This window comes from Bacillus rossius, chromosome 17, assembly GCF_032445375.1.
Source record: "Bacillus rossius redtenbacheri isolate Brsri chromosome 17, Brsri_v3, whole genome shotgun sequence".
Taxonomy (NCBI): Eukaryota; Metazoa; Arthropoda; class Insecta; order Phasmatodea; family Bacillidae; genus Bacillus; species Bacillus rossius.
In genome coordinates, this window is record NC_086344.1 from 36,599,482 (window position 1) to 36,624,198 (window position 24,717).

At 39.2% G+C, this 24,717-nt stretch overlaps 1 protein-coding gene across 7 annotated transcripts in view; it reads left to right on the forward strand.

Moving 5' to 3' along the window:
* The window catches only part of LOC134540806 (neurobeachin), a 987,386-nt gene that overhangs the window by 530,841 nt on the left and 431,828 nt on the right, over positions 1-24,717 (forward strand). For all 7 annotated transcript variants that reach the window (XM_063383739.1, XM_063383741.1, XM_063383738.1 and 4 more), the window contains exons 4-9: positions 7,598-7,698; positions 9,757-9,852; positions 11,370-11,491; positions 13,894-14,020; positions 18,929-19,048; positions 20,913-21,059. In XM_063383739.1, coding sequence (XP_063239809.1) covers positions 7,598-7,698; positions 9,757-9,852; positions 11,370-11,491; positions 13,894-14,020; positions 18,929-19,048; positions 20,913-21,059 — 713 coding nt within the window. The remainder of the gene's footprint in view (positions 1-7,597; positions 7,699-9,756; positions 9,853-11,369; positions 11,492-13,893; positions 14,021-18,928; positions 19,049-20,912; positions 21,060-24,717) is intronic.

Here is a 24,717-nt window from a genome sequence, read left to right on the forward strand (position 1 = left end):
TTTTTTTTTTTTTTTTTTTGGATTCATGTTCAAAGTAAGTGAACTCAGTGTCTGTAACCGGCTTTATTCGTGAAGTGAAGGTGAACATTTTTAACAGTGTGCCTGGAAATATATCCTCACAAAAAAAAATTAGCGTTCACTTGTTCACTTCCCTTTGACACCGTCGTTAAGTTAAAGACGTCTTACCTTTTTATTTAGTGTTTAATATCAACACAGAATCCCCTGTTTTCTTTAATGAAGGTAGTTTCAGAATAAACAAGAAATATTTTTACCATCTACGAGTTAAAAAAAAAAAAATACTTTAATTTTTTTTATTGTTTATGTTTCGTCTCAAGTATTTTTCGTAGCTTTTTCAACAAATAATTTATAATTACTATTTTTTTAGGGGAAATTTTATCTGTTAAACAATCTTTTTTTGAGACACCACACCTACCCAAACAAATTACTTGTTCAAAATTAAATATGTACAAAATAAAAATCAAATATATATAGTAAATTATCATATGATTATTTGCCAGTAGAATTTTTCTTTGGTGGTTTATTTATTTGGATGGTGTTGTTTTAGTTTTTTTTTATTATTTTAATTGCTGTACAAACTTTCTTTAACAACAAAATTAGCTAACTTTCCCACTAAGAAAGTTTCCGGACGTTATTTTCTCGATGATAATTGTTTTTTTTTTTGGACATACGCAATTCACTGTATGTCACAATGAAACAACAATAGCGGACAAGAAAGAGGGATACCAAATTTTAAGTATAGCAAAATTGAATTTGTACCCCTAACAAAAATATTGTTACGACCTATGAGGGAAGAACTGGGTTCGCAAAGGATAACTTAGTTAAGTTTTATTAATTACTAATATTTACATTACTAACAAATAATTGTACTTAAATAGTGTCCTATCACTAGTGACTTGCAAAATTCGCGGATTCATTTCGTGATATTCTACAATTCAAATAATTATACCTTAGCGCTGCTTCTGTCATTAGTTCACTGTTAATCTGGAGGACTGATGGGCCAATTAGAGACCCTCACTCATAGAAGTGTCGAATCACAGACCACCCAGTCGAGACGACTCACAAGTCAGCAGCCAATGAACAGTTGGCATTTGCCCGAGTGTGTAGAGGATATTGGAGTCTATCCTGGAGGTCATTGAACCCGCGAATTTTTCCGGTCCCTACCTATCACTAATCACTGGCACTTAAAAAAAAAAATGTTTATTCGCAAGTCACTCGATGTCTTGTCAGGTTCCGCAGTTCGCACTCCCCACTGGAGCCGGGCTCGATAGTGGTTCGCACCTCACCTCGCGCCTGTCCACTCACACAGTCTCGTGCCACTCTCGAGGGGGTCTCTCACCCTCTTGGCCGATGTCTAACTTCCCCTCACTAGCGGGACTCTCCGAACCCTCGGAAACTCTCGGGGAGGCCGGCTTTGCTGCTTATATACCTGTGGCGCCCTTCTCGAACCGACGAGAGCAGCCGTGACGAGTCGCATCCATCCCGGGCCGGACCCGACGCCCGAAACATCCAGAAGGGCGACGCTTGTTCACGCCACTCCACGCGGCGGCCTCTGTAAGCCCGGAATACCCAGGCCGCTAAAGGTGACTTCAGCCCGAGGCGTGATGTTGCGCTTGGAGCGGTAGGGGGTGGGGGATAGCGACGACCCTTGTAATCCGGCCAGGCACGCGTGGCATGCCTTAACGTCAGCCAGCTCTGAACCTGGTGCGTATCGCGGTCCTGTTTGCATTCGTAACAATATATATAAATATAAAATTATAATTATATATGTAGGGACAGGAAAAATTCGTAGGTTCAATGACCTCTAGGATGAACTTTTTATAGTTCTACGTACACTCGGTCAAATGTCACCCTCTCATTGGCTGCTGTCTTGCGAAGGTGTCCCAATGTAGCGGCCTGTGATTCGATTGAGTGTTTCTCACTGGCCCAGAGTCATCCAGGTGAGTTGTGAGCCAATAGCAGAGGCAGCGCTCAGGTGTAACTATATGAATTTCAGGCTGTCGTGCAATGAATCCGCGAATATTTCCCGTCTCTATATATAATTGAGATGATTAAACCATAATGTTGGGTCAGCGAATTCTTAACCCTACAACCAAACACTCGCTTGAATCAACGGAATAAATTTATTTGGTTACCTATATATACATACATATAAGCATACAGATATTTCGTTCAGGCGAGCAAACCTCTCGTTCAGTTCAGTGCTGGTGTTCACGGGGTTATGCGGGGTTCGTGGTTCGTTTCCGGGTCGCAGCGCCTCCCCCTTCCCCCCCCCCCACCCATCAACACCCTCCCGTGGCGGGAAGATGGCTATCGCCGGTGATGACCAGACCGGCTGTCTGGCCTGATGATGGATGTCCCCCCCCCCCCTCTCAACATCCTGGTTCGATGTCGGGTGACCGTGACGCATGCCGGCGCACAGATAGCCCTCCTCCTCCCTCCCCCCCCCCCCCACACACACACACACACACCACGGACGGACCTTAGGGGCGGATGCCCGTGCGTCACAATGTCAGATCCTGTCCGAGCTGACGTCAGTTCCCGAGAACTTGGAAACTTGTTTATTTTTGACGTGAATGCGTCACGGATACGACACTAAAATACATTTCCAAAAAAAAAAAAATGGTTGTCTGTAAAGTCGGTTTACGGACGCTAGTTTAACGTGACGTCGTCATAACAAAACATTGATGAAATGATTGCGTGATTCTATGAATAAAATTGAATCATTTTTATTGAATAATCACTATTTTGTATGGAAACAAAGAAGGAGTGAAATTAAATCTACAATTTAATTGACAAATTTTCTTTTATTTCCACTCTTTTATTCAAATATGTTTATTACTTTAACGACGAGATTATTTAACTATAACTTTTATACATGTTTGCTATTTAACTTCTTCCAATCTGTGTTATTCTGTTAAGGATAGGACGATGATAGGAAAAGTGGGAAACGAATGGGAGTGTTTCAAGTTTAATGTGCCTCGAAAAAGTCAAATCGATGGTTGTTCCAATCGAGTGGAAGAGAGATAGATGCGGCGCCAGCTTACAATGAGCGTAACGGGGCACAGCGTAACGGGACAATGTGTGTAACGGGACACTTTCGTGCGTGCAGCCGGCGTTAATCCATTTATTAGACGTAGTCACGTCAAATAAAATAATATTAATAATAAGTAGAGACCGGAAAAATTCGCGTATTCATTTCTTGATATGATAGAATCCAAACAACTGGACCTTTATTTTGCTCCTCTGATTGGCTCACAGTTTATTTGAAGGACTTTGAGCCAATGAAAAACCTTCAACCAAATAAGTATCGACTCGCAAGCGTCCCAGTTGACAGGTGTCACGAGTCAGTAGCCAATGAGCGGGTGGTATTTGCCCGAGTGTGTAGGGGATTGTGGATTCTATCCTATAGGTCATCCAAAGCGCGATTTTTTCCAGTCTCTAATAATAAGGGACTGGCCATGTCCTGTCTTATTTTTGTGTCTTGGAATACCTAAAGAGCTACCTCGGAGATTGTCAATGGAACGCAATTTATCATACACGGTCACAAACCGTCGAAACTTGTTTTTTGACGTGAATACGTCACGGATACGACACCAAAATACGTCACCTATAAAAAAAAATAAGGGACTGGCCGTTTCCTATCCTTATTTTTGTGTACATGAACACCTGAAAGCTACCTCCGGGATCTTCAACGCTATTTTATCAAATACGGTCTCAAACGTTGGTGATAGTTGAGGGGAGTTCTAAAGTGTACACATCAGTAGAGGCAGGCATATTTCGCGAAAAGATTCCCAGTTGAAAACACTCTAGCACCGTCTGTGTTTCGTGATTGGGTGAATTTCTTCCAGGTACATGTCGATTGATGCAACACCAATCAGCAGAGACCTGCAAAATACGCGGTTTCGATGGCCTTCGGGATAGTCTGCACATACGCCTGTACACTCGGGCAAATAACGCAAGTTCATTGGCTGCCGACTTGTAAGTCGTCTCAGCTGGTTTGTCTGTGATTCGATCCTTCTTTGGTTGAGGGTTTATAACTGGTTGAGATTCGTCCAGATGAACAGTAAGCCAATAGCAAAATTATCTAAGAGGTATATGTGTTTGAATTCTAGCCTATCACCGAATGAATCCGCGAAATTTGCAGGTCTCTACTTATGACGTTATCACGTAAAATTATCGTCCATAAACCGACTCTACAGAAAACCATCTTTTTTTTCTGTTTTATCAATAAATGACCCACAAATTACTGGGGTCCGCTCCAAAATCATTTATTATTAAATAGTTTTTTAAAATTGCTTCCATAGTGGGAGGCGATTAAAAAAAAGAATGATGACACAATCGGGGGATAGAGTTTGGTGTTGCAGCTATATATCTATCATCTCCCATCCAAAATTTAATTACACTACTGGATGGATAAAGGATCAAAGAATTCGTTACGCCAAGTGAGGAGGAGGACTGTGACGCATCGCGTGCGGTGGAGGGGGAGGCGCCGCCATTTTGAGGTCATCTTGCTGCGTTTCGAGATTTCCTTTTATTCCTGCCCCTAGTTATTACTGGTTATTAGAGACCTGTAAAATTCGCGATTTCAAATCCCTAAAGGATAGATAGACTCCATGATCCTCTATGCACTCGTGCAAATTACATCTGCTGATTGGTTGCCGACTCGTAACACCTGTTGACTGGAATGATCGTGATTCGATAATTCTTCTGTTAAAAGATTTTTCATTGGCCCAGAATCCTTCAAATAAACTGTGGGCCAATCACTGAAGCAAAATAAAGTGAAAAGTATTTGGACTCTATCCTACCGCGAAATGGATCCGCGAATTTTACAGGTCTCTGCTGGTTATTTTCAAGCGGTGTCATCATTTGCTGAGGGTTAGGCGCGGGACATGACGGTAGTTGGCCGCACGTGATTGGCCGACGCTGTGCGCGCGGGGTAAGCTGTGGACCAACCCGGCGACGACAGGCAAGAGATGCGGAAATAAACGACGAAATCTCCCCGAGACTCCGGAAAATGGTTCCCCATAGGGTAGAAGCAGACCCGACATGACGGAGTGTTGTTAGCGGCGAGCGAGAGAGAGATAGTGATAGAGGGGTAGGAAGGGGTAATATGGTCGTTCATCCTCCTATTAATCTCCTCGTCGATGCAGTGAAAACAGAATTCACCCCTCCCCCCAATCCCCCTTCACCTCCTTCCCATCAACCAAAAGGGATTTCGGGACCTGCTGTGGCCTTTCCCCGTCCGGGGCAAATTAGGCCTTGAGGTCTTCATGAACACTCTCCTCCCCCCCAACCTCTTCATGTCACAGTCTTTCTCTCTCTCGATCTCTCGCTCTACCGTATCCGATTTCTGAGCCACGCACCGCGCCATTTAATTAGCGCGCGCTACTCGTGGGTAAGGGGGGTAGTGGGGGGATAGAGACAGGAGGAAAAATTCCTGTGGTCCGCTGAATTACTGCGCGGCTTCATCAGCCCGGTTTTGCTCCCTTCACGAGAAAGAGAGAGAGAGAGAGAGAAATATGGAGACAGAGAATGTGAGAGAATGAGGGAGAATGCAAATGACGATAAGAAAGAATGAGAGAGAGAGATAGAGAGAGCGTAAGTATCGGGGGAAAAAAGAGAGGTAAATATTATATTCGCCATCCGTTGCCCCCCGATAGCGGTCTCAAGAGTGCTTGCCAATAGCAGACCATCGCTGTTCCCCCCCCCCCCCTTTACACCAAATCCCTCTTTCATTTGTAACCCCAATCCCGAACACCACAGCTGCATCCGGATGCATCCCTCAGCTCAGGGATGCACCGGAAGTGCAACCTAGTGGACGCGGCGATCTTTGCGAAAAGAAGAAAAGTCGTTTAAAAAATATTTTTAAAAATATATTACAAAAAAAATCATAAACTTAAGACTTCGAAACAAATAAACTAAATAAAGGTAAAAATTCAAATATTGTCGAAGTTATGCCGAAACTATTAAAAGGCTAAAATAAAAACTAAAACAATATTTATAAAAATAACCACTATTAAAAACAAGGCTTACAATTAAAATTAAAAATCTTTAAAAAGGCATGGCTACAAACTGAATCAATCATGTCCATGGGGCAAGCGGATAATGCCACAGCGCACCAGTCGCAGCCAATCGGCATGGAAGCAAACGCGTCCTGATTGGCCCGGCCAAACGGGCCATTTGGCTTCTCTTGCAGACGGCCGCCAATCACAAGGCAACAATCACTAGCACGGCCATGCCTTATTGCGGTCCAATGAGTGATCAGGATAGACTCCAAGATCCTCTATGCACTCGGACAGATTACATCCGCTCATTGGCCACTGACTCGTGACAACTGTTAACTAGGATGCTTTTTGATTCGATACTCCTTTATTTGAGGATTATTCATTGGCTGTGATTTTCATTCAGACAACCTGTGGTCCAATCACTGAAGCAGCGAAAGGTTAATCATCATTTGGATTCTAGCTTATCGCGAAATGAATCCGCGAATTTTTCCGGTCTCTACACATGAGCGATCGTTAGAGACCCGTAAAATTCGCGGATTCATTTCGTGTTATGCTAAAATTCAAATAATTATACCTTAGTGCTGCTTCTACCACTGGTTCACTTGTTAATCTGGAGTAATGAGGGCCAATTAGAGACCCTCACTCATAGAAGTGTCGAATCACAGGCCACCCAGTCGAGACGACTCACAAGTCAGCAGCCAATGTACAGTTGGCATTTGCCCGAGTGTGCAGAGGATATTGGAGTCTATCCTGGAGGTCATTGAACCCGCGAATTTCGCAGGTCTCTACTAATAGTTAGGGACCGGAAGAATTCGTGGGTTCAATGACCTCTAGGATAAACTCCACGATTCTCTGCACACACGGGCAAACGTCGCCTGTTCATTGGCTGCTGACTTGTGAGTCGTCTCAATTGGGAGACTCGTGATTCGATACTGCTTTGACTGAGGGTCCATGATTGGCCCACCGTCCTCCAGGTTAACGGTGAACCAATAGCAGATGCTGCGTAAGGGTACAATTATTTGCATTTAAGCATATAGCGAAACGAATCCGCGAATTTTTCCGGTCCCTACTAATAGTAAGTGTGTGCTTGCTTTGAATATATATACTGTATAGAAGTCGCCAGCCCAGGTTAAAATTTCTAATACGGTTTTGAGGTAGTTGGTTAATTCACCGCCGCAATCGCCACCATCTCTAGGGCATCGACTTGTGGTGGTCCCTAGCGGACAAGTGTCAAACTCTTCAAACACCCCTTCCCCCTCCCGTTGAACGACCTTGAGTTGCAGTGAATGATAGGTGAGGGGTGCGGGGAATGACAGCGGGCAACAGAACTGCGCTCTAACGTGTAAATAACAACTAAAACGATACAGGACGTTACGGCAGCGCACTGCAGTGGCGAAGTTCCCAAGCTGCTCATCATACGCTTCTGAAAAACGTAGAGTAAATCCTATCCACTCGCGACTTCTATACAGTATATATATTCAAAGGTGCTGGCGAGACGAGAGCAGGTGGGATGTACGCCGAGAGGCCGTGTGTTGACCGGGGATGGGGGGTTGTGTTGTCGATGCCCGCAGACCTGCTGATCGAGATGCTGGGGGTGTTGGCGAGCTACAGCATCACCGTCAAGGAGCTGAAGCTGCTGTTCGGCGCCATGAAGGCCTGCGGCGGCAAGTGGGTGAGTGTCTCCCTTCTCTCTCTGTCTGTCTGTCTGCCCGCGCTGTCGGCTGTCGGGAGGTTAGCTGTCAACGACTGACAGTCTCACGAGGGCGGAAGTACAGTAAACTCCCTTATTATCCGCGGGCGGATGATCCGCGCATGCTACGAAAAAATACAGCATTCAGGCATATGTAAATCTGCATTTTATTACAAGTAAGCAAATTTGAACTCTACTGACGAGTGTATAGTGTGCTACTCTTGCAAACCTTATAAAAAGGATTATATCCAGAGTAGTCTTTAAGTAAACATACATAATCTATAATATGATTATTTTTCTATAAAGCTACAAGATAATCTGTATAGTGTGCAGTATACACAGTGAAACACCACAGGCCTTCTCGGAACTCACGCAGTAGGCTGGCATGCGTAATTATTCAGTAAAATACAAAAATTTTAGCATCATTAAAAAATTTTTTTACTGTAAATTGTAACGTTTACTGTACATACATTTTTTATTTTATTTTAGACTTTTAAGTTGAAATTAATGTTTCCTTTTTTGTTTCCCATTTTCGGCTCTTTTGCGGATTCTCCGCGATTTTCACAATCCGCGGTGGCCCTGCCACTTAGTTTCGCGGATAATCGGGAGTGTACTGTAGCTGCTTGGCTTCTGGGTTACAGCCGCGTCCAAAGACGAACATACAGCACACAGACGTTTTCGGTCGACATCATCAGGGCGGGAGTTATATACAGAGTTTAACCTCGGTAGGTAACTCTACCCTGATGACGGCGACTGATGATTAGTGCCACGGAATTTTCGCGCGTTCATTCAGCCGCAAGCTAGAATGCAAACCTCCACACTGTCGCACTGTGTTCATGATTGGACCCGCAGTTACTTGGACACGCCCCTCTACGACCGTGAGCCAACGATGTCCAGCTAGGAGAGAAGTAAGCGAATCAGGTAGTGCCAAATAACAAGTATAAAAATGTTCTCGCTAAGAAATCAACCAATGGGAAAGTAAACATGGGTCGATCACCTATAACTTTGAATTCTATCCTGAGGCCAGAAGAATCCGCGAAATTTCCGGGACTCTACTGATGATGCATACTGAGTTCAATCTCCTTAGGTAATTCCAGCCTGATGATGGCGACTGTAGACTGTAGACCGAAACGTCAGGTGTTGTATCCGACTCGGACGCGGCTAACAACCCAGAAGCCAAGCTGCTTCAGACAATGGCCGCGAAAGCCTGCTGTCTTTATCACACGAGACAGAAATATTTTGTAAGTCATGACAGAATTTATAAGTTATGATGTTTATAAGTTGTGATAGTATAAGTTATGACTTTCTACGATGCGACGTGTTTGTAAGTTGTGTGGTATCTGCGTTGCGTGTTTCTAAGTCTAGGCAGTTCTAAGTTGTGATAGTTCTAAGTTTCGACGTTTCTAAGTTGTTTGATTCTGCGTTGCGTTTTTCTAAGTTATGACAGTTCTATGTCGCGTGTTTCTAAGTTGTGATAGTTCTAAGTCATGACTTTCTAAGCTACGACGTTTCTAAGTTGTGTGTTTCTTAGTTACGATCGTTCTAACTTATGACAGTTCTAAGTTATGTGGATTTTTTCGAGGTTTATAAGTTGTGTTTCTAAGTTACGTGTTTATTATTTACGATCGTTCTAACTTATTACAGTTCTAAGTAATGTGGATTTTTTTCGAGGTTTCTAACTTATGACAGTTCTAAGTTATGTGTATTTTTTTCGAGGTTTCTACGTTGTGTGTTTCTAAGTTACGTATTTCTAAGTTACGTGTTTTTTAGTTACGAATGCTCTAACTTATTACAATTCTAAGAATAATGTGGATTTTTTTCGAGGTTTCTAAGTTACGTGTTTCAAAGTTACGTATTTCTGATCTATGATTGTTCTAACTTATGACAGTTCTAAGTTGTGTGGATTATTTTTCGAGATTTATTAGTTACGTGTTTCTAAGTTACGTATTTCTGATTTATGATTGTTCTAACTCGTGACACTTCTAAGTAATGTGGATATTTTTTTCGAGGCTTCTAAGTTGTGCGTGGTTCCCTCCGCAGCCGAGGCACTCGGCCAAGCTGCTGAGCGTGCTGCGCCAGATGCCGCAGAGGAACGGCCCTGACGTCTTCTTCAGCTTCCCCGGCCGCAAGGGCTCCGTGAGTACACACACACACACACACACGCGCGAGCAATACCTCCCGCGCTTTCCCTGAACAGCCGAGAGATACTTTATAAGTAGGGACCGGGACAATTCGCGGGTTCAATGACAGAAGAGTCTAGCGACAGCAATGCTACCTTCCTGCAACTGGCAACTGGCAACTGGCTCGTTCCGGGGCCGGCTGCCACACCGCTCACGCTCGTTCCGGGGCCGGCGGCACGATAATATATGTCATCTGAAACTTCTATTTGTCAAATATGGCCTCGTGGCTGAGCGCTTAGCGGCGCTATCATCTAATCGTAAGGTTGCCGGTTCGAATCCCGGCAGGTGCGAATTTTTTTTGTACTTGTAAAAATTAATACGAGCACGTATAATTTCAAAAGTAATAAATATATTTGAATAATGAATGCAAATAAAAGTAAATTTATTAATTAAATTGTAATTTTCAGATAAGGACATGATAACTAATGGTCAATTAGGTTAGGTTAGCTACATTATAAATACTTTAAAACTTTGTGGACGGTTGATTTGGTTAGGATAGTTACATTAAAGATACTTGGAAATCAAACATCCAGGGGGTAGGCGCTCCCGATCGGCCAACTTCGGAGAGGATCGTCAGTTGCAGGACGGTAGCATTGCTGTCGCTAGACTCTTGTTTCAATGACCTCTAGGATGAACTCTATAGTTCTACGTACACTCGGTCAAATGTCGCCCTCTCATTGGCTGCTGTCTTGTGAAGGTGTCCCAATGTAGCGGCCTGTGATTCCGACACAGCTTCGGTCGAGTGTTTCTCACTGGCCCAGAGTCATCCAGGTGAGTTGTGAGCCAATAGCAGAGGCAGCACTGTGGTGTAACTATATGAATTTCAGGCTGTCGTGAAATGAATCCGCGAATTTTTCCGGTCTCTATTTATAATTAGAGACCCGGAAAATTCGCGGGTTCATTTCGTGTTATGCTTAAATTCAAATAATTATACTTTAGTGCTGCTTCTGTCATTGGTTCACTGTTAATCTGGAGAACTGAGGGCCAATTAGAGACCCTCACTCATAGAAGTGTCGAATCACAGGCCACCCAGTCGGTACGACTCACAAGTCAACAGCCAATGAACAGTTGGCATTTGCCCGAGTGTGTAGAGGATATTGGAGTCTATGCTGGAGGTCAATTGAACCCGCGAATTTTTCCGGTCCTTACTAATAATATCAAACAGGTTAAGGCGGGCTTTTTAAACAAACTAAAAAATAGAAAATAATTTTTTTTTTAAATTTGAATTAAGAAAAGTGTACATTTTTTTTAAATAAATATAAATGAATAATAGTGTATATAAGAAAAAAATTATTTTATTTAAAAAAAAAAAAAAACAATTTACAGATAAAACCGCCCCCCTTTTTTTCCCAATCGCTTGGCTTTGCCATGACACCGGAAAGTGTGACTGACGGAGTGTTTTGTGCGTGACGAGTGTGACACGCTGTGACGTGAGGTGGTGTCACGTGATTGGTGCTCGTGTGTCGTGCGCAGGCGGTGGTGCTGCCCCCGCTCGCCAGGTGGCCGTACGAGAGCGGCTTCACCTTCACCACTTGGTTCCGGCTGGACCCCATCAACTCCGTCACCATAGAGCGAGAGAAGCCCTACCTCTACTGGTACAGCGCCTGTTACCCCCCCAGCCTCCCTCCTCATTCCCCAACCCGGGGTTACCAAACAACCCAGAGATTAGAGAAAGTTACAGACGGAGCATAAGTAGGGACACCTGTATTTCGCGATTTCATTTCATGTCGAGGTATTTTTTTTTTTTACAAAACACTGTAGCTTTTTCTAAGAGTCATGGCAAATTGTGAGGGTGCAGCAGTGCGGTGACCACATTCTCATTGGTCCCCGTCAAGAGCGGGACGACACCTCTCGCCGACCTCAGCCGATAACCACAGGAGAAAAAGCTACAGTAGGTATTTTTGTGAAATACCTTGACACGAAATGTATTCGCGAAATACAGGTGTCCCTAAGCATAAGCTCTGAGCACTGTGGCCAGTTTGTTCACGTAAGAAGATGGCGGTCATTTGTTTATATAGTATAGCCTATAGAAATGTAGTTTACTACACACTCTTGTACACAAACCATTTCTCTAGAGTCAACAGTCTTTATTTGTTTAACATTCATGCGCACTTATCCACCACCATACATACATCGCTTATGAGAAAATGTGATTTTCTTCATGTCACAATATGGCGGCTACCTGCTTCCCCCTTACGTCCCCCTGGCTTCAGCAGAGATATACCTACAAACTGTGTTATGATCCATCTGTAACTTTCTCTAATTTATTAAACAACCTGGGTTTTCGTTTGTTTTGTTTAAACCAGCCCCTCCCCCCTTTTTTTTTGACGTGATAACGTCTTATAAATCGATGAACGCCGGCTGCACGCACGAAAAAAAGCATGACTCATTGTCACGTTCAGCCTGAGCCGAGCGTGCAAGAACCTGCCAACCACCGTGCGAGAAAATCTTCTGTAATATCAAACAGGTTAAGACGGTCTTTTTAAAAGCAGCAAATTTTATATGATGTTATCACGTAAAATTATCGTCCATAAACCGATTTTACAGACAACCCTTTCTTTTAAAGTGAAAACTTCTATAGGGAGGTTAGGACAGGGAGTAAATTCATGTAAGTCGTCATCGACATGGTCACGTAACGTGTTAATTTTTTTTATAGATAAAACTTAATTTATTCTATTTTTAAATATACAAGGTTTTAATTTTATCTTTATTTTTCCAAGTAAATTTTAACGTTATTGTGTGGTACATGTTGCGAATATTGGATATTTTTTTAGAAGGTAGGTAGTCAAGATGAGGTTATGTTTTTTTTTCTATTGTTTATTTATTTACGATGTGATTTTTCTTCAAATGTCAGGTTATTCATTTATTAGAGATGATGTTGATTATTTGTAGATATAAGTTAATAATTTTTTTTTTTCAATGAAAAAACTTCATATTCTAGTTTTAAAGTTATTATTGATAGGGACAAAACTTATGGGTTCGCGTCACCGACATTCTAGTGATATAATACCAAAATCATTTTCTTGCGTTTATTTGACGTAGAAATGATTTCATATTACATATTTAAAAACAAAATTTTAAGTTTTCACTTCTGTCGACAGTCCCCATGACTGACTTTTTTTTATTACCTACGTAACTTATTTTAGTTCTCAGCATGTTCAACATCACGCTCTCTGCCACTCGTGTTGAACCAGAAAAAGCAAATCTGCACATCTGACTGGGACTTAACCACAGAAAGGGTATTTCCCCCACGTGAGGAGGATTCTCCACAGAACGGGTGTTTTCAGTCCCCCACAGCCAGATCCTAAGCCGTTTCAAGACAAAAAAAAAATGTAATATGGAAGTTGTATTGCAAGCTCTGGTAAAAGATTTGAGAACACAAGAGGCTGGGTGCGGTCCGTGTGCTTGTTCTGATGATGTGAACGACGTCACATTGTTGCACGAAAAACTGTTCATGTCTACAATTGCGCATGTCCGATGTCCGAATATACTTATTTACAAAGTAGTTACTAGATAGTAGTAAATTTAGAGCGCCAAAATTAAGATTTTAGATATTGTTTTTGTTTAATTTATTTTCGTTCATTGTAAATGACGAGCACGCAGTTTTTTTTTTTTTTTTTAAATATTCATTAAAGTAGTTGTGAATGCTGTAAAAGTTCAATAGTATTTATTTATTCGCTAATCACAATGCCAAAAATATAAACAAATGTTTGCATATTCGACCTTTTGAAAAAGCGCCGGTCACAAACGGACGGCAGTAATCGACTATTTTTGTCTCTGTGTAGTTGGCTTCCTGTACTGCGTTATTTTTTTGTTTACCTTTTTTTGAAATTGGAACCGGAAACAGCTTGCGTGTGGGTGGTGAGTGCGTGTGCATGCGTGTGTGTAGAAAGAGAGAGGGGAGACTTACATTCCTTGATTCGGTTAGTTTCTGTGTTTTAAACTGGTTTATTCCGTGACACTGTTCATTTTTTTCCCCCTGATGGCGTTGGCGCAGCTTCAAGACGAGCAAAGGCGTCGGCTACTCGGCACACTTCGTGGGAAACTGCCTCGTCCTGACGTCGATGAAGGTCAAGGGGAAAGGTTTCCAGCACTGCGTCAAGTACGAGTTCCAGCCCAGGAAGGTAAGACGTCCCATTTGATCGGTGCAGGATTTTCAAAATGCACATCACACCCCAGACGACCACCTTGGCTAGCTAAAAATTCGGTCTGATATGCAAAAAAAAAAAGTTTGGGTGCGAAAATTATATAAGTTTGAGACACTTGTAACTGTCGTCGATTTGTTACTTAAATAATGTCTCTGACACCAAACTAATATTATTGTATTTTTTTTATTAAGACTCGAACAATTCAATTGCCAAAATTATGTAAGTTTGAGACACCTTTTACTGTCGTCGATTGGTTACTGAAATAATGTCTCTCCGACACCAAACTGATATTAACTTTTTTTTTTTGTAAGACTCGAACAATTCAGTCAGCGGGGTAGCCATCTTGCGACCACAAAACGCAGTACATTTAAAGTATAAAACTTTTGCCCATAACATCTTTCCAAGACTTCAACAATAGCACATAACGTTTACTGTTCGCAGGTACCCAAATATAATTATTACTTTACAAGACAAGTTCGCACTAATGTCCTGTGGCTACACACGAACCCACGCTACTACGTTCTCTGAACAAAGCCGCGATCTCTCTAGCCTTATTTTGGGGTGATTACCGATGACTATGGTAAACAAAATTCTAATTGGAAAGTCCAAATGATAAAACCGGTTAAATCTTACGCGGTGGCACTCGGACCACAGCCGCGAAAATGCTCTCTTCAACTACGTAACTTCATAATTTAGCAAGCCGCTGTTCTACACGCCGTCTATCGGCATGGCTAGCACGCATCTCGTATCACTCCGCAGCGAAACACATGGTACGAGCTCTCACCGACCAATCACAAAATTGCAGTTTAAAACGAAACAGCCAATCGTGGCGCGTGGCAGCGGTGATCTGATGAACTACAGTCTAAAAGTAACGAAAAAAAGCGTACCCGTATGTAATCGTTACTATAACAATTAGTACTCGTTATTATCGTATCGTTACTTCTGATACCTCATAACATGCTATGTTATGTTAGAGCAACGAATCGACTCGTTTTGCTTACGCAACATTGGTAATTTGTAGAAAACATACGTATACATTACATACCAAACTGTGTATAAGGTGCATTTTTTCACTTTTCCGTATTTTGAACCAGACTTGTGTTTAAGTCATTCTAAATTTAATTTTATTTAATAGGTTAAAGTGTAAAACTACAATTGAACTGCCATACTACGAAAAAAGCGAGTAACGAAATGCATTCGTTTGTAACGTTTCGTTACCCAGTACCGAATAAATACGGTTTGCTACAGCTCTTCAACGGTTCCAGAACTTTCTGTGAGTGTGTCTCACTGTTACTTCACGCATTCGTCCAAACTATTGCGCCAGCTTTCAAACAAAGACCCATGGCAGGAACAAATAATACAAAAGAAAACTACGTTATGTACCGTTTTTATTGACGAACCAAGAAACACCAGTAATATTTAAAAGTTAAGTTAAAGCACATGAAAATGTAAATATTCAAACAAAAACCTAAAAGTATGATATAGGGGCTTATTTACCAAACAGAAAGTCGTTAAAATAAGTTTAAATGCATGAAATAATATAAAGTATGATTATAAAACGAATGACAACCACATAAATGCTTCTTACAAGAAAAATAAAGATATTATTTAAATTATATTTAAAAAAAACTAACTATAGTATTGAATATGGCAATGTAATGGATTAATTCTAATTATCAAGTGGGAAGGGCAGTAAAGGCTAGCCTACAAATGATTTAGCACAGAAAATAGCACACGCACAGAAAATAGAAACGAAGTTTTTGTATTGCGCCACCTACACTCGAGCACAGCATACGCACGGGAAAATAGCACAGGATCGACGCACAGAAAGTTGACCAACTTTTAATATTCTCTGTGCGTGTGCGCTGTGCGCTGCACGCTGACCAATGAAAACTCGCTTACCACCGAGGTCATGCGCAATTGTAAATGTGCGTACGTAATTTGACTAGACTTGTACATTATTGTTTTGATATTATGCGCGGGAAGTTAAATAGTCTCCTTCAATTACAACATGAATGAAGAGACTAATTTCGACATAAGTTTAGTTTGCCTGGTTGAAAGCAAACCAATTTTGGTAAATATGTAGTGTAGCGAAATTTGCGAAGAAAAAAAAATGTTAAAAATCCGAAAATATTTTTATTATATGCTCTTTTACTTCCTCTTTTCATTAAACCCGGCGGAGATAAGAAATTCCAAATACTTTAGGAGATATCGCCGTTTTTATTTTGCAATACAAGACCTGTACTATCATTCGAACGTCGCATTTTTTTTATTTTGCTGTGTGTTCGTGAATGCCTAATTAATTTAAATGGTCGATTAGGTCACGCCAGTTACATTATAAATACTGTCAAACTAAGCGGACATTAAAAATAATATTAATTAATTTTAATGATTGTTTAGTTTTAAAGTATTTATAATGTAACTGACCTGACCTTGGTATTAGATTATTCAATAAATTACCATCAGTTCTAAAAAATATGTACCAATATAATTTATTTAAAAAGGATTATTTCTTTATTTAGCACATAAGGCTTTTTATAATATAGACGATTATGAACAGGAGGTAGCTTCGTAATTTTTTTTATGTATGACTTTTCTTTTATATATAATAGGTGCTTATTCATGGAAGAGCAGCTGTTATACTATATTATTTTAATTTTGTAATGCTTTTAATACTGTTCTTGTACCTGTTTATGTGTTTGTATTTATGTTTATTTGTATTTTTTTGATATATTCTATACCATTGTATGGTTTATTGAATGAAATAAAAAATCAAATCAAATAAAAACAAACCGGGACAAAGGATGAACAGTAGGAACTCACGTAATTTTTTTTTGAATTTATTATTTGCGCAACATAATCCAAATAACAAATAATTTGAAACGTTAAAAACTCATCTAAGTTAGAGGCAGGTAAACAATGGTGAACGCCGCAAGAAAAAAAAAATTTCATACTCGTAAACAAGAAACAATTTTGAATGCCGCATGAATACACAGGTATTGTGATGAAAATTAAAAAATTCTATATCTCCTAAAGTATTTGGAATTTCTTATCTCCGCTGGGTTTAATGAAAAGAGGAAGCTAAAGAGCATAGAATAAAAGTATTTTCGGAATTTTTAAATTTTTTTAAACAAACATCGCCCAACTATGAAACTTAAAAAATTCGATATCTCCTAAAGTATTTGGAATTTCTTATCTACGCTGGGTTTAATGAAAAGAGGAAGTAAAAGAGCATATAATAAAAGTATTTTCTGATTTTTAACTTTTTTTTCCCGCAAATACAGCTACTCTACATATTTACCCCAATTTTATTTGATAAAACCCTGGCAGGGTTCAAAAAGTAAGAAGACAAGAAAAATGCGTGGGAGGCGATCGTTGATGCCTTGTGCGAACAAGGAGTTCATATCAACTGTAAGTATTCTGTAAATGTATAGAATTACCTTGCAAGGCGTCATATATTTTAATTCAGTGTTTCACATTATTTTTATGCCAGTTTACCTTAATGGCGCCAAAATGACATATTTTCATTTAGTGTTGTTTACATTTTTTAGTTATATAGTTACAATTTTTATAGCATTTTAGAAGTACAGAAAGAAAGTTTCTGTGCAGAAAAAAGTGTTAAATACGTAAACGTGCCATACAATGTAAAGGTCTGTAACATCGTACCCTTTCGAAGGATACTCTGTTTAAGGTTAGAAGTGAACGATTGTTCAGAGACCTGGAGGGAAATTGTGATTTTTGCTAACTTAAACCAAATTCTTTTCCTTTCCATTCATCTCACACAGCGCGCGCAAAACAAATAAACACATATATCAGCTGTTTTCCTCTGACAAGGCTACCAATACATGTACACAATTTTTCCTTCGCTGCACTTCCTTTAATTTTCGTAAATATTTTGTATAAACTTCCGATTTCTCTGTGCGTGTGTTATTTAATTGTAGGTTGAAGTTCTGTGCTGTGCGTGTGCCCTGTGCGAGTGCGTGTGCTATTTTCTGTGCTAAATCATTTGTAGGCTAGCCTTAACCTGGGTTGTTACAAACATTAGAAAACAGACTCCAACAAAGTTCTTTCTAACTGATATCAACAGAACACAATGAAAGGCACTAAAATACAACTGAAAACAACAAAATGCTTTTTGTGTCCTACTTGCCAGCAAACAAAGCTTTGTACAAAGCAAAGTACGATTTGGAGAATTCTGGGCCACGTGATTAAATCTTTTTGGATTTTTTTCACATGGTGCACCTCTCCTTTATATTAAAAATGTGTTTTTGAGTGTCTTACTTTGAACTTATAAAGTAAGTGCAATTAGTGATCTAATGAAATGTTAGGCCTATGTCTAATAATTTCAGATAGGCAATATACTTGGATTAGATATGTGTTCCAGAGATAATTGTGGACAATAATTGGAACTTATCTGTAATAATTAAACTAATCAACAAAATTATTATTTTTTAAATTAACTATAGTTAATTTTTAATTTCATTTCTTAATATTTTTATTTTATTTTATTAATTTAAAAAAATATTATTTCATGTAATTATATAATAATTAAATATAATACAAATATAATTGTATAGTTGCAATATTAATTTTAATAAGTTAATACATCAAAATTTATTATTTTTAAAATTATTTATAATTTTAATTTTTTATTTTTAAATCAACTATAGTAAATTTTTTATTAAAATTAAATATGTCTGCAGGTTTTTGCTATGTTGCAAATAGTAGTGAAGACGATAAAGTAAAGCGGTCCTTAAATATTCCGTCATTTTTGATTGTGCAAGAGGGAATGTACCATGAACTCCAGAACTCCTGCTTTGTGTATTTTCATGGCTTGTGCTTTGTCACGCGGTGGTCGCTGACTCCTCTGTGCTCCTCTTGCAGTGGTACATGATCGCCATAGTGTACATATACAACAGGTGGACGAAGAGCGAGATAAAATGCCTCGTGAACGGCCAGCTGGCTTCCAGCACCGAGATGGCGTGGTTTGTTTCCACCAATGACGTAAGTAGCCCCACTTCAACCTTGTGCACGCTTCTCTTTCCAGCAAACAATTTGTTGTTTCGGGTTTATTTCCTGTGTTTAGTAAACAAACGTTAAAATTTTACCAAATAATTTATTTTGGATTATGGATGGGTCAATCAATTGCAAAAAAAAATTTTGGGAACCATGGTCATAAATCTGAGAGGGGGAGGGGGTTAGCAAGGGTTCGGGCCCCACTCTCTGGAATTTGAAACCTCCTCTTTGAAGGGGCACACCTATGCTTGCAAAATTGTAATTGTGAAACGGGAATGATAAACATAATTCCCCTCTGCCCCCCTTCCCCCACCAGAGGGAATCCTACAGATATTTTTTGCCTCTGCTCAGAATCTCAAAACTTCAAAATGCCATCAAATCTCCCTCATTTGAAAGACTTTAATTTCAAGGAAAAAATATTTGAAGAAAATTGTTGGTGGAAATTGAGTAAATACAGAAATTCAATACCTGCAACTCCGTTTCCTGTTATTATTCCCTCAATATATTTTGTACTTTTGGTAATTAATTATGTAAATAAAATTATTTGTTATTTATGGGGAAACGTATTTCATGAAACTAATGTTCAAAGTGTTAAATGTTTCAACATCATAGTTAATATTTTTCATTCGTTGTAGATTATTTTATATTTAACACTTGAAACCTATATTCAGATTTCTATTTAGATATTTGTATTAGAGAAACTTGTGATTTGACCCATGACTAGTTCAGATGCTTGTTGTCCTTAAATAATGATAAATCTAATTTAATAAGCAATTTCTCATTTGCGTGCTTCTTGTTTTGAAGTGCAATCAGTTAACTTTGTTTCTAGATATTCAATATTTACAAACATAATATTTGTAGTCTATTAAATGCTTCTTGCTCGAAATAGTACAAAACTTAATTATACAAACTTTATTTTAAATTGTTTCTTTTTAATGAGGAGAACTGTAATTTAATACTGTCCTCTTCTGTAGACAGAGGATAGATTAAATCAGATGGAAACCAACACACAGTTCAGTGATCAGAGCTCTGGTCTCCTATGGGAGCTATCAGGATTCGAGTATCCGTTATGTCAAAACTATGGATTTTTCGCAGATGGGGTGGATGTTAATTTGGCACGTTATTTTTGACATGCGCCATTGCTTGTTTTAAAACTTAATTTACGCAAAATTTGCAGAAGAATGTCGTGTCATTTGAACACCGAGAATGAAGGATCATTTTCTAAGAATCCCAGGCCGCGTACCGCCGCCCCCTAACCTCTTGTTTGGGGTCGTCCATTAATCACGTGATGTTTTCTTAGCAAATTTTTAACCCCCCCCCCCCCCCCCCCCCCCCCCTCCCAATAAATCACGTGTATTTTTTTGGTACGAAATATTTTTAAAAATTTCAGAATATTATCTTTAAATATAGGTATGATCTAATTTAATTCTGGAAAATTAAGCACAGTGATAAAAATGTCCAGACACACATTAAGGTTGCAGGTTTATTCTCACTGGCATAAAAATAATAAAGGAAAGGCTTATATGTGATTTACCCATGTATTCGGCGCCAAAATCACAGTCTTACTGGCGACTGGCAAGCCGAGCCGGGTGGTTCATGTTGCGGCGGGCGGGGATATTGTTGCCTGGCTACGGTGAGTCAAGGTCACGCGTCGCTTTTCGGTTTAGTAGAAATTGCACGAAAAAATAAATACATGTGATATCTCTCTACACCCCCCCTCCCACCTTGTGATATTTCGTGATTTTTCCCGACCCCCCCCCCCCCCCCCTTTAGAGCCTCACGTGATTAATGGACGATCCCTTTTGTGTTTGTGTGTTGGTCGTGATCCCTGCGAGGGGGGGGATTTGGCCAGGTGTTTGACAAGTGCTACATCGGGGCCACGCCGGAGCTGGACGAGGAGCGGGTGTTCTGCGGCCAGATGTCGGCCATCTACCTGTTCAGCGAGGCGCTCACCACGCACCAGATCTGTGCCATGCACAGGTTAGGACCCGGCTACAAGGTGAGTGGCCTCCGCGCTCTCCCTAACCCCCCTAACTACCCTTACCCACCCCCAGTCTTCCACCGTTGCTCCCCTCCCACTGGTTCTGCCTTAGATCGCGTCTGCCGGGTTCGGATCGCCGTGTAGTTCTCGCGGTTCTCAAACTCGAGCCTTCGTGTGGTCGCGACCGCCGCTTGGCTCGTTTTCCCGAAGTCGGTCCGTGTCGCCGAAAGCACGGCCGTAGCCTCGATTTTTATGAAGGAAGGGGAGCCAGTACAACCATTATACACAGTGTAAACTCTATATAACGACACTTAATGGACTGAGCATTTTTCGGCGTTATATAGAGAGTGGTCGTTAAACGGAGAGAAATAAAATATATCATTTTACTATTCTATAATTAGGGACTGGAAAAATTCGCGGGTTCAGTGACCTGTAGGATGAACTCCACAGTTCTACGTACACTCGGTCAAATGCCACCCGCACTCATTGGCTGCTGTCTTGTGAGACGTTCCAGAGTAGCAGCCTGTGATTCGATAAAGCCTTGGTTGAGTGTTTCTCATTGGCCTAGAGTCATCCAGGTGAGTTGTGAGCCAATAGCAGAGGCAGCATCGAGGTATAACGGTTTGTATTTTAGCCTATCGCGAAATGAATCCGCGAATTTTTCCGGTCTCTATCTATAATAATATGTATTTACGAATATAATACACATTTTACACACGAAGTAAACACGTGCTAGATAATGCAACAACAAAACATCAAACAAAAGAACGTACACAGATGCAGTTCTTAATCAACTTCGGCAACTTAGAAAGTACTGCATGCTGTTTTGTTGTTGTTAAATAGAGTGAGCGTGACGCTATATAGAGTGTATTATTGTATAGAAAACAAGGTAAACCAATCAAAGTCAAGTAATTTCGATGTTTTAAGGAGTTTGTTGTTAAAATGAGGGACGTTATAAAGAGTTTACACTATATATATATATATATATATATATATATATATATATATATATATATATATATATATATATATATATATATATATATATATATATATATATATATATAAACTGAATTTTAAAAGAAATTTAATGCCACACTTAAATAAAATCTCAGGGAATAGCCAATTATTAAACTCTAACCTTTACAAGCACAAATTTAAGTAATGATTTTGCTCAATGAAACTAAACATTTTGTATTTTGGTATTTAATTAATTAATTTTAATACTTTGTTCTTGAGTTAATTTTTTGATGATTCCTTTAAATTAAGGCATAAATACACATGTACTAATGTTATTAGATAAATGAAACACACATGTCAATTTGTTAAAAAAACGACATGCTTACAGTACGTAACAGGAGAAACAATTCCTGTTTGCTTCTGTGTGTGAGGTATGTCGAGCTATAATTGGGCATTATTGTAGCCTAATTATTACTACAATGATCCTCGTAAAATAATCTGAGAGTAGCTAATTTGCTGTTGTGCTTTACGTATTCTGTCTTTACTTTTTTTTTAATCTTGGAAGGGAGGGGTCTGGACCTCTCTGGCTACCTGCCTGACTTTCGTCATTGTTATGTAATTATCAGTGACATTTTACGTACATAACTGAAACTAGAATACAGTAGAATTCTTGTATAGTGAACCTCTTTAAAGTATACAAACTGTTTGCTAAATCTCAGCCAAAATTGTATCTAACTAAAGGCAATTTCACCTCTATACAACAGACATTTTTCTTTCAATATAAACTTCTATATAACAAAGGAACGGAAATATCAATTCATATTATTTTTCTTTATAATAACCTAAATGTATTAATATTTGATAAATTATGTTAATGACTGAGCAAAAAACTCTTTTAAAACGATGCCAAAAATACTGTAGATTGTTGATAAAGTAATGGGAAAATTAACACGAAAAATACATGATCATAAGTTTGATTAATTTCTTTAGTGTTGTACGAATAAAAGTCTTGGATGGAAATAAACACGAAGCTTGATTTGAGAACTGTTTTTGATGTAGATTTTACTTACATTAGTGTTTAAAAATATTTTAAATAGAACTATGTTTGGAATGTATTTTGTTTTGAAGTTTTTGGATATTTGGTTAAAAAATAAAACTATGAAGCTTGATTTGATCCTAGATTAAATAATTTGCTTGTCTTTGAATGTAACTTGTAAGTTCCAGTGTTTAATATTTTTTACTGTAGCTTTAACAATTAGTTAACAACAGTACAGCATTGTTATACGATGTGGGTTAACGTAAGCATATGCGTAGCAGGATAGGAGCAATAATTTAAATATGTGAACTTTGACTGAACATGTAAAGACTTGCAGAGCTAGAGAAAGCCCAGCCTAAATTAAGGTGAACTTAAGTCTTGTTTAGTTGCCATTTGATGTCGCCGGCTTTTTAGACACGTCATCTAGATAAAGACGCTGATAGCTAAAATTTGATTTGTAACAGAAGTCCTGCATCTTTATCAAAGAACTAAAACTTTGAAGAGTAAGTATGCAATTTCAACCCATCCATGAAGCTTCAGCTTTATTAAATTTTTTAAGTATGTTGTCGAAACATTACAGAGAATTCGCCAAATTTCTTCAGTATTTCTGCTGTTTGGTTCCGAGGAAATATTTTATGTTCCATCTTACTTGAAACCTCTTTACATGTTCAGTTTTGTTTTTTACGTATTTTGTTATTCGTTGCTATGGAGCTATTAAGTAGGCTTATTTTAATCTATTTTTGTACAAGTGCAGTATACCAGTCTGATTTACGACCTTATAGTTGTATTTATATCAATGTTATATAAAATATATTTTTCGTATTGTATTTCATTAAATTAGTTGTTAAGAGACTCTTGTACTTGAAAATAATTAATAATGCTTATGGTCCATAATTATATTGGCACTAAGCCTAATGCTAGTTTGACTGCGAGATGAATTATTGCCTGTAAAAGACACGTACTTAAACTTGCGTACATTTTTTTTTTGTGTGGGTCTTATCTAGTTTGGGCTTAAATCATCTGTGGTGATTCTGTGGTTTTATGGCGTTCCTATAGAATTAAATTAATACGCTTGAACTGACATTAGTAATAATAATGGTCAACATATTTTTGAAGTGAAATTTCTTTGCTGAGGGGCTACAATTTTTGAGTGTTAAGGAAAATTCCGATCGCATGAGGAGAATAGTTAGGTATGTGGTGGGGGAAATGGTAGAGGAGGAAAGTGTATCAGCAGTCACGCCATGCCAATGCATGCACTAGCGATCCAATAGGACAAAGGCAAGGGGGGATAGGTACGTAGCGGAGCATGCTGTATGCTAGTTGTAACGGCCGGAAGGGGAGTCGGCAGGGGAGAGGTAGAAATGACGCAGCAGTGATGCTACGGAATTCTCGTAACACTCCTCAGTTTACGTAATGGCTAATGATTGACACTATCATATTTCTTTTATTTAATTTAAACTATCTTCAATTATTTGTGCGTGTGAAAAACAGTTGTTGATTTGTGCAATGAACTGAATACCCCAACCACCAGGTCGGGTACAATATTTTTTTGATGCTGTATTTTATAGGCATTAGAACGCATTTAATCTAAAAATTTTGTGTTGTACTTTAGCGATTTTAAGCGAATTGTCACAATGCGGATAATGACTCGTAAATAATGATAAACTAATTACCGTAATT